The 16,896-nt window shown below is 38.8% G+C and overlaps 3 protein-coding genes across 3 annotated transcripts; 1 reads left to right on the plus strand and 2 right to left on the minus strand.

Annotated features, from left to right (window-relative positions):
* Positions 1–11: 11 nt before the first annotated feature.
* anks4b (ankyrin repeat and sterile alpha motif domain containing 4B) lies at positions 12–4,747 on the minus strand. Its single transcript, XM_067616406.1, has 2 exons — positions 4,415–4,747; positions 12–3,193 (listed from the first exon to the last, which is right to left on the minus strand). Exons 1-2 carry the CDS (start codon positions 4,573–4,575, stop codon positions 2,053–2,055), a joined length of 1,302 nt encoding a protein of 433 aa, XP_067472507.1. The 5' UTR covers positions 4,576–4,747; the 3' UTR covers positions 12–2,052.
* Positions 4,748–6,635: 1,888 nt separating this feature from the next.
* On the plus strand, positions 6,636–11,314 carry slc25a17l (solute carrier family 25 member 17-like). The gene is made up of 9 exons (XM_067571024.1): positions 6,636–6,940; positions 7,107–7,167; positions 7,564–7,630; positions 8,156–8,310; positions 8,431–8,547; positions 8,659–8,804; positions 9,045–9,140; positions 9,618–9,700; positions 10,268–11,314. The coding sequence occupies exons 1-9, from the start codon at positions 6,866–6,868 to the stop codon at positions 10,413–10,415; spliced, it is 948 nt and encodes a 315-aa protein (XP_067427125.1). The 5' UTR covers positions 6,636–6,865; the 3' UTR covers positions 10,416–11,314.
* A 1,763-nt stretch (positions 11,315–13,077) lies between these two features.
* Positions 13,078–16,889, minus strand: dxo (decapping exoribonuclease). Its single transcript, XM_067571023.1, has 7 exons — positions 16,666–16,889; positions 15,543–16,018; positions 15,126–15,352; positions 14,025–14,244; positions 13,764–13,899; positions 13,523–13,617; positions 13,078–13,416 (listed from the first exon to the last, which is right to left on the minus strand). Exons 2-7 carry the CDS (start codon positions 16,010–16,012, stop codon positions 13,281–13,283), a joined length of 1,284 nt encoding a protein of 427 aa, XP_067427124.1. The 5' UTR covers positions 16,013–16,018; positions 16,666–16,889; the 3' UTR covers positions 13,078–13,280.
* Positions 16,890–16,896: the final 7 nt, after the last annotated feature.

The raw sequence follows: 16,896 nt of genomic DNA on the forward strand, positions 1-16,896 counted from the left end.
ATTTCAGTTTAAAGGACGGGTTCACATTTTTTCAAGGCTGTCTTAAAACAATAGTCAGGTGCCCAATTGAATATTGAAACAGGTTTTTCTTGCTGTAATTATTCCTCCTGTTCGTACTGGCATGGTGCACTTTCAATGTAAGTGATGGGACCAAAGTCCACAAGCCTCCTTCTGAGCACAAATGTATTTAAAATTTATCTGAAGCTAATCCAGATTAGACAAATCAAGTAGATATCTTTCAACGTTACAGTCTTTTTAGTGCCAAAGTCCTTTTGTTGCTACACTTCCACTCCAGCTCAACAGAGAAACACAGAGGGAGATTTGATGCTGACTGTAAATCTGGCAGATATCCACTTGATATGACTAACTTAGATTGCTGAAGTCTCATATAAGCTTCAGATAAACTTTTAAAATGCATTTTTGCACAAAATGATCGCGTGGACACATTGTGGATTTTGGCCCCCATCATCTACATTGAAAGTACATTTGAAGGGGATCTTTTAATAACCAGTATGAACAGGAAGAATGATTACAGCGAGGAAAACCTCTTTCAGTGTTCATATGAGCACCTGACAGACAGACTAATTTGTGAACCTATCCTTGAAGGTACAATTATGAAATAATTTACTCACTCACAACAATGACTCCCTAATTTGAACTAAATCTGCTGATCGTGGCTGGATTACTATAAAGCTGTAAGCATAACACTGACATATTATCATTTTATAAAGTTTGTAATGGTTAGCAAACTGTTGCCTATTTACAAATCCAGCAGACACAGAGCAACATCAGGAATTATTTGTCATGTTTCAGGCCAACTGGCAAATGTAAGTCCAATATTCACTCTCCTTTTAGCTTTGTGTTGGTCTCCACTAAATACTGAGAGAAATATCAGGTTCTTTAGTTGCTAAAAGTTCCACTATGTTCAGCGGCTTGTTGCTAACTTTGTCTGTCTGCGATTTGGTGCTGAGCAGGTAGAACACAGTGGGTTCATCTTTTTTGTCTCTGAAAATTCTCCCCTGCTGCTGCTGGAAAAGTGGTTGATGAGAGATGTGAGCTGTAAAACCAAGACAATGAGCTGAAAGATGCTAAAAGCAGCAATGAGACTACAGAGTCAGGTGATGATTTTCTGTGGGTTTGAGAGTTGAGTGATAGATTAAGATTAAGATTATTTTTGCCCTTAGGATGGCTTTACAAACTTTTTTGGATTTTTTTTAAATTTACCAGCTCAATCTTTTTTTTTAAATCAGTTAATGTGTTATGTTATTTACCTGTGTAAATAAATAACTGAACAATTATAATTATAGCATATTTTTCTAAAATGCTGTCAAAGTGGTGAAAATGTTTTCTTCAGTTGCAATGCTTTCACCTCTTGGCCACTGTACTAATCTCTTAAATGTTGTGGTTTATGTTGTGAAGACCAGCTTTTTCTCCCCAAGTGGGAATGAAACTCTGTCAATAGTACATACACACATCTTTGCTTTAAAGAATATCACATAGGAAACATTATTTTGCATACATGCCTTATTTATTTGACAATTATGTTGTCAACAGTCAAATAATTATAAATAAACAGCACAACCAAATCAGCCACTGGCCCTGTTATCTCCTCTATGGGGAGAAACAAATTACAATTTCTATTCAAAAACAACATGTTTGTCTACACAGTGATGTGGATTTAAAATCAAGGAGCTGGCTATGTGTCCATTCTTTTTATTTTCTCTAAATAATAATATTCTTATATTTTTAAGTTGTCACAGGCATTTTTGTTCCTGTTTGAACCTGACATGTAGAACGTAGGTTGCTACAGTAGTTCCTGTCATGCTGTTTGTTAGTGGCTATAAAATGGATAATAGTGCAAAAACAGAGCTTTGCAAACTGTTATTCCGTATCTATGAAGCTAAGTTGATCATTTTAAAGAGGGAGCTGAAATAGTGCTGAATCATCTTTGTTTTATACAGGAAATCAAACTGTTGAAGCTCTTTCCAATAGATACAGATTCATCTGAAGTGTCAAACAGGATTATAAATCGCTGATAATCTTCTCATCAGATCACAGGCAACTGTCCTTCATGATGCCTGGAGTCTCCAGTGCATTCTTTCTGCGGTTGACGGCCTCCAGGATCTTCTTCCTGGGTCCCAGCTGGATGCGAATGCCTTTCAGATCTTCATCAGAGCAAAGCATGAGTGCCTCCAGGTCCAGGTGCTCTCTGTTGAATGCAAGGGAAAATTCTGGCAAGGAGATGGCAGACAAGAACGCATCCAAAGGAGACGTGTCCTCATCTTCATCATCATCCAATCCCAGATCTTCCTGCTCCCAGGGTAAGTCAGCGTCAACGTTCCCCTCAAAGCCAGCAACGTCTTCCTCTGCCTCGAACAAGTTGTTCTGAACGAGGAAGCCGAGACTTTCATTGTTCCCGCTTGGCATGTCGTCTGACTCCAGCGCCATCGGTTTCATGAAAATCAGACCTCCGAGACCAGGCCGGTTGAAGATGGACTGTTTGACTTGGCCTTGTTCTTCATCATCATCATAATCATCTTCGAATCCTGCTGTTCCATCCTCATCCAACATGTTCTCATCCTGCTCACTGAAGACGCCCAAAAACTCTGGCTTCTCAGACGCTCCATTCTCCTGCTTGAGGAAAATAACGTTCCCATCTCCTCCTGATCGCTGCAGTGTGCCTTTATCTTTCTTCCCAAGCTTCCTCTGGAGTGTACCTTTAACCCTGGTCGAAAGGGAGCCAGATTTGTCAGCTGCAATAAGCTTGGAGAACTGCTCATTGACGCTTGTCATGGTGCCACCGCTTGAGAATGCAGACCCAATGCTGGCCTCTGACACAGACCCAGTATTGCCTGCTCCACGGTACATCTTATCCATCTTGTTCTGGTGTTTCTTCTTCACCTTCTCACAGTGTTTGACACGTTTCTCCGCCTCTTTGGTGGCCTCCTTCTTCAGGTTGGCAACCTTCTTGGGGTTCTGGTTGGTCTGCTGTGAGGCGGCAGCATCCAGGAAGCGCACACACTCCATGCGGTCACGTGAAGCAGCAACGTCCATAGCCGTGTGGAATTCGTTGTCCAGTGCGAAAAGGTTGGCGTCGAAGCTGACCAGAAAGCTGAGGATGTGCATGTGGCCATTAGCTGCAGCGTGGTGCAACGGTGTGTTCCCCCAGATGTCACTCCTGTTGGGGTCTCCTCTGTGTAACACAAAAGAAAAATGAGATTGAAAGTAATAATCTGCATTTTTTTTAAATTGGCTTTGCTCTAACCAAAACCTAAATACATTTAAACTTCATTAACATAAAATGTATGTAAAGGTAGAAGTAAAAAGTAGAAAGGAAAACATGCTAAAAAGTAAAATGATTCTCCAAGAAAACAGTAGAGTTAATGTTGGACATATCTTTAAAAAGAGAAAGACACTTGAAGATAAGGAAGAAAAAGAGATGAGGTGTGGTTTGTTTATTTCAGATCTTTATTATTGTGTTTGGCCAGTGCTAACTTAGAAATGACTCAGCTTGCAGGCTAAATGCAGTTATTTAAAAATTAACATAAATCCTTTTGGGCTATATATTCAAATATCACAACATAGTACCAAACATGGCTGAAGATAATTGGTAAACTATTAAGATGTAAAGTCCTCCAGTGCTGTGCCTCATTGTCACAGCAATAAAAGTCTTACTGCAACAGCTTGTCATAAACCGCAGCTTGTGCCGGTAATGGCCGAAGCGGAAACATTTCAGTTATTTCTAGCCATGTAGGTAGCTTCACCTCCAATCTTCTAAACATCTATTCTGGACCTCAGAGAGAAAATATTTGTCAGTGAAAATGTTGTGCTAGATTGCGGCCTGTCTTTTGTTGTGCTGAATGAGGGATGGAGAAGGGGGTGAGGGGTAGATGAAGGGCTCTTTTGTTTTTCAGGATTGTGTTGGTTGATTAAACATTTGGCTCAGCTCATGGGAGACAGTATAATCTAAAGACTGGAATGAACTTTTAGCACACATGTGAGCACCAATGTGTTGTTGAAGCCCAGATGAAGTCCTAAACTACTGATTCACAGCATAAGACAAAGCATAAAAAACATTTTCCAGCTTTAGAAATTCATTGGACAGTAGTTTACCTTTTCTCTGTGAACAAAATTTGTAGTTCTACTGTAGCTTTTTGTTTCTTTTTAGGTAATTATAGATACAATATAGTAGAAATGGTATTAATATAAATATATACGTGTCTGAGTGTCAGCTACATTGATTTATGCACTTCAGGCTTGGCATATTCTCTTTGGGGTATGAAAATATAAACTTAAGATCATTAAGGTAATGGAGAAACAGCTTTTTCTTCTTTTTTTTTTACAGTAACAATTTATTCTGTGCATTTTTTAGGCTATGTGAAATGAAGCACAGGTGATAGAGAGGAGTGCTCACCCTCTGCTGCATATGAGCTGAAGAGCATCGACATGTCCATGGAAAGCAGCCAGTAATGTGGGAGTCATGCCATCCTCGTCCGGAGTGTTCAGGTCTTTCCTTGTGGCCTCCTTTAAGAGGTCCAAGTAACCATCAATCGCCGCTTTGTGGTACCTAGACATCTCCTACCCCTGCCGACGTGAAAAGAACAGAAAAGGAGGAAACAAATCTGTCACTTTCTGTCACTTTTCCCCCCCGTCTCTCTCCTGTCAGATGCACATTGGACACTGAGCGAACAAAATGAGCACTGGGCGTCAGCTGCTCAAAGCCATAAAACAAAAGCAAAGTCCAGTTCACTGCTGCCTGCTGGTGATATTTCAAGCACTATTACTGCACCATCCCACCCATCATTAAGTAGCAGCAGTAAGTAGCACAACGTTTAGGTCTAATTATGAATATTTCTACAGGTGAAAAGTACTCAAGTTCAGTATGCATACACCAACACTTATTGTACTTTATATGAGTTTCCACTTCTCCACTACATTTAATTGACAGCTATTCTTCACAGACCACACAAGCTTAATATTTTACACACAGAACATTATTATCTTATAAAATGTGATCTTCAGTAATATCCAACAGGATATACAACAGTTCAAATCAGGTTCACCTACAGAGCTACAACATGAAAATGCTACTTACATGTTGCATCAATAATCTATTACACATAATAATATAACACACTGACTATTGAGTACATTTACATCAAATTCTTAAAGTTTACACTGTACATTTTCCTGATAATACTAAAGTAAAATTTTGAATAAAAGATTTTTATTTGTGACTGATTTTTACATTGTGGTTTTACAATTTTTACTGAAGAATCTGGATACCACCACTGGAGAATAATATTAAAGACAAATATCAGATTATCAAAGACAAATAGTCATTTTTCCTCCATAAAATGCCAAATACTCATCTAAAAGTCACATGGTAGAAAAGTCTCTTTTGTTGAGTTCAAATGAACGAGTTGACATGGACTCAAAATGCAGAAAGGACTGTATCTCTCCTTATTCTGTAAAAAATATGAATATTTCAAGGCTGTCTTTTCATTTATTTTTGGCTTGTATGTTTGATTTGTTTCCTGTTTTTGGGTGGTGTGGGTGATGTTTGATACAATGCATGTAAATATTCAGAAAAACCTTAAATAAAACTGAAAACAGAGCAGTTACAGTAGATATGTGAAAAAACAAGGCCGTGGAGGTTCATTTTTGGAAAAAATGGATTTCATGTGTGTTCTTAATGTATTAGTATGTGTTATTATTTATTATTATAAAGGCTTTTTTGTTTTGAGTGCCTGGAATTGGATTTTATGCCACACTCTACCCATGGATGAGGGCATATTTTTTCATATTATTGTTTTATTTTATCTGCTTTTTTAAATAGAGCCTACATTCATGATATGATAATACAGTTAATGTATACAATAATACAGATTGTTAATACAGTAAAATGAAATAAACAAAAAAGTGATCTTTAGATGTTGTCGTTTCGCACTCTGTTATTATGTTTCAACAGTGCTCCCAAAGTTAATTTATTATTTATTTATAATGTTTTTAATGCCAATCTACTGCTCCCCCTCCACTCAAACAGTAACAGAAGAAGAAGAAAAAGAAGCGGAATGCAATGTGTGTGTGTGTGTGTGTGTGTGTGTGTGTGTGTGTGTGTGTGTTTTAGTGTAATTTATCATTATTAAAATCTGGAATTTTTAATGTGAGAGAAGGAGATGTAATTTTAAGGGTTTTAACAAGATAATTGAACCTTTTTTTGTGGAAAAACCACATCGGACACATATTATTATTCAAAGTAGCGTATTTCATATAAATCTAAAAACATGTCTGGAATCTTTAACTATTAATTAATTATCTGATATCCTTGAGTCACGATACACACTCCATACCAATTGGTAACGGTGACGCGCCCTTTCGTTGTTTGCCAACTGCCAAAAAACATCACGAAGAAGAAGCTGTCACCCAATGAACGAATGGGAGAATTTTTTTTTCCTAGGATGGAGAAGTCACAACCCACCCTACTCTGCCTCTGATTGGCTTACCCTTATATTCTTATAACCAATCTTACTCCTCATGCCTAAACCTAACCAACCCAACCAACGATGGCAACGATTACTAGCCAATCAGAGGCAGAGTAGGGCGGGTTATGACTTCGCCATCCTAGGAAAAAATTGGAGGAGGAAACATTTAGCCGACAGTTTTCTTGCTACACCGCTCTCTGTTCTCGGCTGTCTTCTGTGTAGAAAAGCCAAATGGAGTTGTGGCTGTGAGTGTCTAATTCTCCAACCAGTTCCGCAGCAAGAAAAACCAGACAGACCACTGTTTTCTGTCGAGTCGCTCCTCAGTCAGCTACTTTCTTTCTTTCCGGTGTCTGGTCCTGACAGGGAGCGAGGCTGCAGAGATGTCCGACCACGGTGGCTCAGCTGTCGGCCTTCTGTCTTACGAGACGCTGGTTCATGCTGTGGCTGGTGCAACGGTGAGCAGAGATAAAGTGCGATAAGAGGAGATATCATGATTTTATATTAAGTATGTAGGTGTGCCTGTTGTTGTCTTGGCATTGAAGAAGGAGCCTGAGACTTATGTTGTTTTGTAAATTAAAGTTGTCAGTATCAGTCAATAACTTAACTATGCGTTGTTTTTAGGGCAGTGTGACTGCAATGACAGTCTTCTTTCCTTTGGACACAGCCAAAAGCAGACTGCAGGGTGAGTTGGAGGACTTATTTTGAACTTTCAATGAAACTGAAGATAACCTCAGTTTGAATTGACTTTAAATGCACCACAAAAAGTAGTCAAGCTATGTAGTATTGCACTTCCATGAAGTTGGGGGACTTTTAAAACCCCCAAGAGAACACAGAGAGACACCATTGTTTGTCATTCTTTGAACTCCATGCCCCCAGTTTATAACGCAGAATTTCTGGTAAAAAAAAAGTCTCAAGCCCAAGCTGAGATAACCCTGATGACATCACCAAGGTTATTTTTTCAGACTTTAGAAAGCTCCCTCCAGAGCCACAGAGGACATTATACAACTATTTTCACAGGCTCTGTAATACTCCTCCTATACTCCATGAACTCATTTTGTGTTTGTTTGTTTTTTCACAGTGGATGAGAATCGAAAGTCAAAATCCACCCCCGTCATCCTGGCTGAGATAGCACAGGAAGAGGGCCTGTAAGTATAGTTTTGTCCTGTGCTATCACAAAGCCTGCTGGGTTAAATTATACCAAGTTATGGCTTGTTTTTAGAGCTGAAACAATTGATCAAAAATTAATTGGCAAATATTTTGACAATGAAAATATAATTTTTCCAGCAAAAATGCCAAAATTTCACTGTCAAATGGGACTATCTGATGCTTTTGGTCTAATAAAACAACACTTCTGAATGTGTTAACTTTTAGGTTTTAGGTAATCAATCAATCGATCGATGAATTGAGAAAATACTCAGCAGATTAATTGATAATGGACATAACCGTTTTTTGCAGCCCTACTTGTTATGTCATCATTAAATCCAATCCCCTCAATTCGATTTGAACACTTTTCTGTGGTGGCAACACTGTTATCACCCATAGGACCACTTCATCAAAATCCCATTTTCAGTTGTAATTTGACATTTATGATCAATAAAAGCCATTTTGATAAATACAGTCAACTACTTAGGCTGATGATGTGGATGAATAACTGAACACTATCCCCCCAGGCAGTCTTTGTACAGAGGCTGGTTTCCAGTCATCTCAAGCCTCTGCTGCTCCAACTTTGTCTACTTCTACACCTTCAACACGCTGAAGAGGATGACGGCATCTGGCCCACAGAAGTCCAGACTTGCCAAAGACCTGCTCATAGGGATCATATCAGGTGACCACATATTCAATAAAACTAATCATGACTAATAACTTGATGGAAACAGTCAAGATTTAAAGGTTTTGACTGAAGGGCATAAGAATGAAAGGTGCTAACTATGTGTTGTTGATTCAGGGGCAGTGAACGTGATCCTGACCACTCCCATGTGGGTGGTCAACACTCGACTGAAGATGCAGGGGGCAAAGTTCAGAAACGAAGACCTCCAGCAGACCCAGTACAAGGGCATATTTGGTGCGTGTACATGTGTTGCTGTATTGTAGTTTTGTTGTTGTGTGTTTTTTTTGTTGTTGTTGTTTCTGTGCAATTGTGATACCCTTCTGTGTTTTGGGCTTTCCCTCTTAGATGCGTTCTCGCAGATCATAGCCAACGAGGGGGTAGGAACTCTGTGGAACAGCACTCTGCCCTCTCTCATCCTCGTCCTCAACCCGGCCGTACAGTTCATGTTCTATGAGGCCATGAAGAGGAAGGCCGGTAAAGGAGGGAGGAAGGTAAGACGACACATGAAGCACAGTGGTGTTTAGAAGCTTTGCTTTCTTTTTGACCAGGTTTACTGATCATTTTTTAACATGAGCTAGCTTCAGTTTACTTATTAAATGAAAACAAGCTTTCTTCCATGGCAGGGGAAAACATGCTCAACATCCCAACATGGAGGAAAACCAATTGTGTTTATAGTATTATTATCACAGAGAATGATGTAATAAACATTTTTAATCCTTGTCCTTCGACAGATATCCTCAGCAGAGATCTTTCTCATTGGAGCCATTGCCAAGGCCGTTGCTACCACAGCAACTTATCCACTGCAGACAGTTCAGGCAATCCTCAGGGTAAATACCTTATTATATGTAAATTCACCCTTTTATTTACCTTTCCAAGAGGTCTCAAACATTATTGAAAATCATAATATATGTAGTAATGAGTGTAGTAAAGGTAGTTTAACTAGATTGGTAACTTTTTGCTTTATATTCAAATATTTGTTTATTGCAATAGAAGAATAAGACATTATTACTAGATTTAAACTTTTGTGAAAGAACTTCTTCTCGTTTAGGTTTTTCTATGCAAAAGTATTCAATTATGGAAGAGTAGACAATTTGTATTTTTTCTATTATTTAGTAAGAAGATGGTGTTCTCCTGGGAACCTCAGGAACTGAACATGAAACCCTAATGAAGCCTGTAATTAGTTTATTGTTGAACATGCAGATGTTAGTGTGGGACTGTATATCTTTGAGATCTCGTGATAATGTCAGTTCTTTAATGGCATTCACAATGAGTGAATGATCATAAATTTTATGCTTTCTCATCAGTTCGGCCAGTACAAAGGTGATGGCAAGGGCGGTGTGATGGGAAGCCTCTCAAACATTTTCTCCCTGCTCATGGATAGAATCAGGTGGGTGCAGCTTCTAAGATGCACACAATTACATTCACTTGACTGTTGCTGACTCGTTTTACACGACTAACAAAAAAAATATGTAAAAGAGGAGCTGAAAATTTCAGGGAAAAGATTCTCCAGAAACAGAAAAATTCTAATGCTTTGAAATGTCCAGTGTCCAGTGAAAACACCCGTCAAGGTTCTGCAGCTTGAAGCTATAGGCAGAAGCCAACAGGAATAAGCTAATCTCAGTTGGTTAGCTCAGTTTTTCATCAGAAATGATAATGTACTAACTAACCAAATTATTTTGTTTGTGTGATCAGGTCAGACCTTACAAAACTTTGTTATATAAGGATTGAATGTAGGAAGAAAAAGCCACTAAAATTAAGTTTGGTGCTGTTTTTGCTGCCATACTGCCCGGTTTGAATTCTAATCTTATACTAATACTTTGTTGTATGGGTGGTGGTGTATTTCTAGGTGGGTTTTGGGTGTGAATCAAAACTCCGGGGCAGATTTTTATTCCCATTTTGTTCCTGGATGTTAAGATAGCTGGTCATTAATTCACATGCGTTGTCTTTATCACAGGAGGCATGGTGTTCTTGGATTGTACAAAGGCCTGGAGGCCAAGCTGCTACAGACGGTGCTGACAGCTGCCCTCATGTTCGTTGTGTATGAGAAGATCACTGCTGCTACCTTCAAAGTCATGGGCCTGAACAGGAAACTAAAGCAGTGAACGCACACCTGCTTGGGTACAGCGTGGCGCGTGCACACCAGCGAACCAGGCTGCACATTTACACAGTGTCAGTAGGTATTTTATCAATGCCTTCCAAATGATATGTTAATACCAGGAATCATTTCAGTCAGCGTTGTAATAGGAGGTGGGATTGGTGCCCTTACAGCTACAGATTCCCACACTCGCCCCAAAACAAGAATCATAACCAGAGGGGGGTATAATACTTGGAATACCCCCTCTTTCCTAACCTTTAAGTGGTTCCATTTGTGCAGACTGATTTTCTCCAATGGTAGATTTCTTGACATGGTTCTAAGTGATCTTTAAAGGAGCTAATTTATCCCCTCATTTTGCCTGTCTGCTGTATTCATAAATTCTTCTGCTCTGAGTAGTTTGTTGAATGCAGAGCTGAAGTGGCACAAATTTTACAAAGTTCTGAATCAGACTGAAGGCAAAATGAGTCTGAAAGTGCTTTCAGTTGCACTTTGGTTAAGAGAGATTCATAAAAAAAAGATTATAAGATCAGCTAAGATTTAAAACCAGTTGATAGAAACATCACCACAATATTTTTTTAACATCAGACGTCTGCTGCAAATGATGACCAGTAGGGTACTTACATACCCTGACTTCTTTAAAAAAAAGTATTGCCTTGATCTAGATTATTCCTCACACACGTTTTAACTGTGGAATTAACTAAACTTGATGCTCTGCAAGATAGAAATCTCATGAAATGATATGGATAAATGTTGGGGTTTTTTAAAATGTGTCAACTTAAGATGTTATGACACTCAATGACATTAATATCATAATATGTTAAAATGACTTTAATATAAGTGAGTAGGAGTACTTAATCTTACATTGAGAATAAGGTATATGTGTACAAATATTGCAGTAAGTGCCTCCAAATTAAACAAAGAAAATACTGTACTATGAACTGATCGGTGTTGTGATGACTGTTGGTGATGATTTCCACAAACACATGGTGCACTGAATTATCTGCCAACAGTCTTCAAGATTGTATCAGTCAGTATGAACATTTTGTCATGCAGGTTTGTTCCATTATTGATGTCTATGTCCTCTCAGTAGTGTGAAGTAGTCAGGGCTTGCAGTATTTGTTTGCCAGTGCTTTTTTCTGTCTCTCTGATTTGGTGAATGGAAGTTTCTGCTGCCTTCATCTTTAAACCATTTGAAAGTTGATGTACTTGTTTTGTTGCTGTTAAACTGGTTGTTAAATCTATTAATGTGTGAGTTTTAGGTGTTTTTCTCAGCATTACTTTGAAACATCTATGAGATCAAAGCCTTTTGACTGTTCATGATATCAATCAGTGCCCGTGGTGAAGCCTAGTAGGAAGTAGTGAGGAGTCAATGTTGTCAATATACTGAAAACTAGAAATTACACCTTTACCAGCTTTGAGCTCTTTTTCATATGTAGAAGTAATCCCTGTGAGCATAAAGCACCGGCTTCAGACTGCTCTGAATGCTTGGTTTCCAACAGTTTTTTCTACTTTCAGCCGGAGCCGACGTCGGCTTGTGATGGATTTCTTTATATAGTCATCTGTTCCACGCACACCACACAAGTTCACTGCTCTGCTCCACTAACATAATGGCATTATTCTGTCTTCTGGAAAGCTGGCCAATCAGAACAGAGTGGGATCATTGGGAAGGGGGCCTTAAAGAGACAGGAGCTAAGACTGCCTGTTAAGAGACAGAGGCTGAACTGAGGGGCTGCATAAAGGGCCAGTATAAGATAAATAAGAAATTTCTGAACTGTGAATCATGCAAAGCTACTCTAATTGAGTCCCAGAATAAAAATAGAGCTGGAAATGAGCATAATAGGTCCACTTTAAGTTCGCTAAATTGTGACATGAGTTTGGTTTCAGACCTGTCAGCTGATTCACGCACTTGCTGAGATTCGGCGTATATGTACATATCAGTGGACTGTGTGCCCACTACAACATGAACTATAAGGTGTAATGTTCCTTTTTAAATTCATAACTCCAAAGGAATCTATATTTGAAGTTTTGGAAGTAAAAATTAGCTTGAAGTTTCTTCTTATTAGTGATTGAAAAGTTAGAAACTGGTAACACGTTTAGATGTGGGCATCTGTGTTTATGAAACAAAAACAGAAAAGTTTAATGATAAATGTACTGTAAGGCAGGAAGTTGAGACTACCATGAAAGACAAAGGCTAAATCTGATGATAGAAGGTGTGTGGAAAAAGTAGGAAGATTAACATTGCAGTATAAGGTGAAGCAAGAGAACCAAATAAGATATTTTAAGGGCTAATAAAGAGCTCAAATCTAGTGAATGCATTGCTGTTAATTATAAAACAGCAAAGACAAAGATGAAACCTTTGGACAAATATTACTAGACTTCACCACTAATCTTTCTTGCAATAACCACTTGTCTTATTTCTCAAAATGGACGTGACATTGCTGCAATGTTTTGTCTTAACAGTTTACATGAAAATAATCTGTAACTGCTGATGCAATGCCTACTTGAAATCATCTTTGTTTATTTACACCACATGTTTTTTTTTTGTTTTTTTTTTTTAAATATACAGACTTTTAAAATTTTGTTTAAATAAACTACTTCTGTTTTTTGGGGGATTTAAATTATTGTTATAACCAAAACATAATAAAGGTTTATAAACAACATTGACATCATTCTAAAATTACTGTTTTATTTAAAATCACCACATGCCAGGTGGAAAAAACAAACATGGTTCGCTTGTAAAAGATGAACAAGAAGATCATGGAGTAGTATATAATCAGTGACATTAAATTAAAAAAAATTTGGTAAAGAACCTTCCATTGGAGGTTCATAGTAATCTATCAACAGTTCCAGTTGACCACATATCAGTTGTAACTCAGGACTGACGGTGTGAGTCTTGACTACTGGTCATCTCCTCCACATACCAGTGTGGCAGGAAGGAATACTGGGAGTCTCTGTGAACTGAGTAGGTCACATCTCTGTGGGGCTCCCAAGAGAACAGATACACCATACTGGAAGGGAAACAATAATGATTCATTAACAACATAGAGGGCTGCAAATACACTGCATTTAACAATTTACTTAAAAATGAATTAGGTGTGTGTCATTGCAACTCACCCAGGATTGTCCTCAGTAGCAACACGTTTCACAAAAGACAAGAAATCACAGCAGAAGTTCATACAGACTGTCGGTTTCCAGCAGTTGTATTCATTCTGTCCAAAAGGAATATAGGAGACAGAAAATATTTTGAATTAATCATGTGAGCTTAGACTTACTTATGTCAAATTACTTTTATCTGCAGAAATTGTCAAAATAGATTTCCCAAGTTTTTAATGAACAGTCATTCATCACATTGTACCTTGATGAGATGTGAAATCTTGGAGATGTGAAAAGTCTCCACAGAGACGACCACTCCGTCATGATCCCGGAAACCTGCTACAACACGAGGGACTCCAGGGAGGAAAGACTGTGCCCACCACTTCAGCAGTTTGAACCTGAGGACCACCCAACAAAATTTACTTAGAAACAGTTGAGAGCAGGTAAAACCAATAACAAACATGCAAACATGATATGAAAAGGTTTATTATGTGAAGAGTTACTGTTTCATCAAACATGTTACCTGTGGAGGTTGCTGCGCTGTTTGGGGGTACAGATCTCTGCAGAGGTCTTCAGCTCAACATAGCAGGCAGGAGGAGCTGGAGCGTTGGGATCTTTATCCCGGCAGTCCACTTCACCAGAGAACAGAAGTTTGTGATCTGCCAGCCGAGTTTGCACCACAGTGCAGAAGGCCTCATTAGTGTTAACCACTCCGCTCGGGTCAGGTGAACTCTGGACGTTATCTACAGGGATGGACAAAGTCTTTCAAACATCTACTTATCACAGAGTGTGCTTTGTATGATTTGGGTTTGTGTGTCAAATGTCATCACAGGACAGACTGACATGGTATGTATGTAAGCCAAATAAAACACTTTAAAAGTTTGGACTCATGTACTCATATTGAGTCAAAATTATCAGATACTAAGTCAAAAGTTATACTGTATCTTCACAGTGAAATGAAAGAGCTGGATTTCTGGGTGCGGTATAATTATCAGAGGAATTAAAATTAAATTCTTCAGATTTGATTGGAGCAGTGTTGGTCTCTGCACTGTTAGATTAGGAAGCGGAGGTCGAGGGAGAAATCAATAAATTAAATCTAAACCATGTTCTTTGGAAAATGTAAACAAAACTTTTGCCACCTGACATCCAAACACAGACCACTGACACATGATACTGCAAGTTCAAAAAATACTGAGAAGGGGAAGGGCTTTTGATGTAAGGGTGATTTTTTTTTTTTTTTTTTTTTTTTTTTTTACATATATTTGGCCAATAGATAACATTTGGACACAGGATTAGAGTTAAGAAAATGCATTTTTTATTTCACTGTATGTAAGTCAAAATTCTGTCAAAATTTTGTAACAGTCAAAATTATGAGAGGGTATGTAGCAGTTACCTGGATGTAACCGGTGGAGCCCTCTAATGGGCCTTGCTATTGGTTTACCCCCTTGAGGCTCCACCTCAGCGTCCTGAGAAAATTTAGATGCACTCACCGCCCAATCAGGGGGTAGCACACACACTGCACCCTCCCCCCTACATAGGCCCCTTGCACGCATTGCTCATCTTCCTCTGAAACTATAGGTGGTTAATGACTAAGGTATGAAAGAAAACAAATCAAACAGCATACCTGTGCATGCATACTGCTCAAACTTGTATCCCCAATACATCATCTCTTCATGCCTTTCAGTGCGGTTGTCTCGTTCCCTTCGAGCAGCTTCTGTTTCAACTTCGCTGATGTAAAGCGTTCCCCCGAACCTGGTGACCGCCAGCAACCAGCCCTCCCGTGTCTCGTAGGGAGTGGTCAGCAGCTTGGTCAGATGACCACGCCATGTCACAAAGTCAAGATCTAAAGCACTGGGAAGAGCAGAGGTTGATCAAAGAATACACGTCCAACAGGAAACACAGTTCTGGTAGGAGGTGGTTGGATTAGAAACTATAGATCACAAGTGAGTATCTGTCTGGGTTGGCCCTATGTGATGACCTGGACCTATACCACTGCATAGGAAAAAAAGTACTGAAACAAGAAACTAACAATGACACTTACCATGATGAGGCCATGGTCGTCCTTGACGTGAGCTTTGATCTGTTGGCCAAGATCCACCGCAGGATGTGGTCCAGCTTCTCCTTCACACTGTCGTCTCTCTTTATAAAGCGATCCTTGTATCCATCCCTCAGGTCAAAATTAGGATTTCTGTCAGGTTCCACATAGTATCTCATCTGCCTGCTGTCATTGAAGAATCTTCGCTCAGAGTCGAGGGAAAAGCATCCCACTTCCACAGGCTGTTTGTACACAGGAAAGTCTTTTTCATACAGCTCCCTTCTGGTGCTCAAAGCCTGAGAGCTGATTGGGTTTTGCCTAGAGGGTGGTCCAGACTGATGGTGGTGTTGGTGGTGGTGGTTTGGTCTGAAGTATTTATTTCCATAGTGATTTCTTTCAGCGTCATCTCTCTTTCTCTTGTATGCTGACTGGTTGTGGTAACTGGAGCTGGGATTGTAGGATCTGTGGTGGTCCATTGCTACCTATTGGGGAAAAGAGTAATAAATCATTATCAAATCAAATACTGATGAGTTATGATTACTGAACACTCATCAGTATTATTCTCCTGCAGGAAAACGAAAAAAAAAAAGCTCTGCCTCATCATCACCGGTATTGTCAGGAGAGGCATTACAAACCTTTTGTATTGCTGCTACATGTGCAATAACTGTATTTCAAGCTGCTAACACTGCTAATACTGCTATCTGCAGACATTAGACACATATGCCAGATCAATAAAGTTATATTTATTTTTCTTACTGAATTTAGAGTGCAACACAATTGAACACATCACCTCTCGTGTCCTGTCTGTGTAAATAATTGTATATAATGTATATGTGAATAAGATATGCATACATATATGTACGCATGTTTAAATGTAGATATTTATACTGTATATGAGTATTTGCATGCATAAAAGTTTCCATTAAAGTTAATTTAATTTTGCTAAAAGTGATTTACTGCAAATACAAGGAAACACACATTTTCAAAGCAAGACATATCAAATAACTAGGCTATATTCGAAAACCCTCTTAAACTCTGAATAAAATGTTTTGGATGAGTAACTGTTTATATAACAGAGAACAGACATGTTCGTACAAGTAAGAAACGTGTTTGATTTAACATAACATACCTCAGTGAGGATACACAACAAAATCAGCTAAGCTTGTGTCAATGCCCAGTCAGTCACGACAATAAACACGACTTCGAGTCAAAAATCATAACGTGCAGCATTTTACCCAATTGACACAAAAATGGCAAGTGAGTATAACAATGGTAAAAAACAGTGTGTTTGTTTTTCTAGCTGGTAGCTAGTATCAAATGCTAATTCAAAACAACGCTACTTCTTCCGCTTCTTCTTCTT

Source organism: Thunnus thynnus, chromosome 17 (assembly GCF_963924715.1).
Source record: "Thunnus thynnus chromosome 17, fThuThy2.1, whole genome shotgun sequence".
Classification (NCBI taxonomy): domain Eukaryota; kingdom Metazoa; phylum Chordata; class Actinopteri; order Scombriformes; family Scombridae; genus Thunnus; species Thunnus thynnus.

Bases quoted from the DNA above. Each gene is read 5' to 3' on its own strand.
- dxo (XM_067571023.1), bottom strand. From the start codon at position 16,012: ATGGACCACCACAGATCCTACAATCCCAGCTCCAGTTACCACAACCAG. The intron at 13,900-14,024 runs GTAACATGTTTG...GGTGGTCCTCAG, and splicing joins CAGCGCAGCAACCTCCACAG to GTTCAAACTGCTGAAGTGGT. The intron at 13,618-13,763 runs GTACAATGTGAT...CCTTTTGGACAG, and splicing joins AGATTTCACATCTCATCAAG to AATGAATACAACTGCTGGAA.
- slc25a17l (XM_067571024.1), top strand. From the start codon at position 6,866: ATGTCCGACCACGGTGGCTCAGCTGTCGGCCTTCTGTCTTACGAGACG. The intron at 7,631-8,155 runs GTAAGTATAGTT...CTATCCCCCCAG, and splicing joins ATAGCACAGGAAGAGGGCCT to GCAGTCTTTGTACAGAGGCT. The intron at 8,805-9,044 runs GTAAGACGACAC...GTCCTTCGACAG, and splicing joins CCGGTAAAGGAGGGAGGAAG to ATATCCTCAGCAGAGATCTT.
- anks4b (XM_067616406.1), bottom strand. From the start codon at position 4,575: ATGTCTAGGTACCACAAAGCGGCGATTGATGGTTACTTGGACCTCTTA. The intron at 3,194-4,414 runs GTGAGCACTCCT...TGTGTTACACAG, and splicing joins CAGCTCATATGCAGCAGAGG to AGGAGACCCCAACAGGAGTG.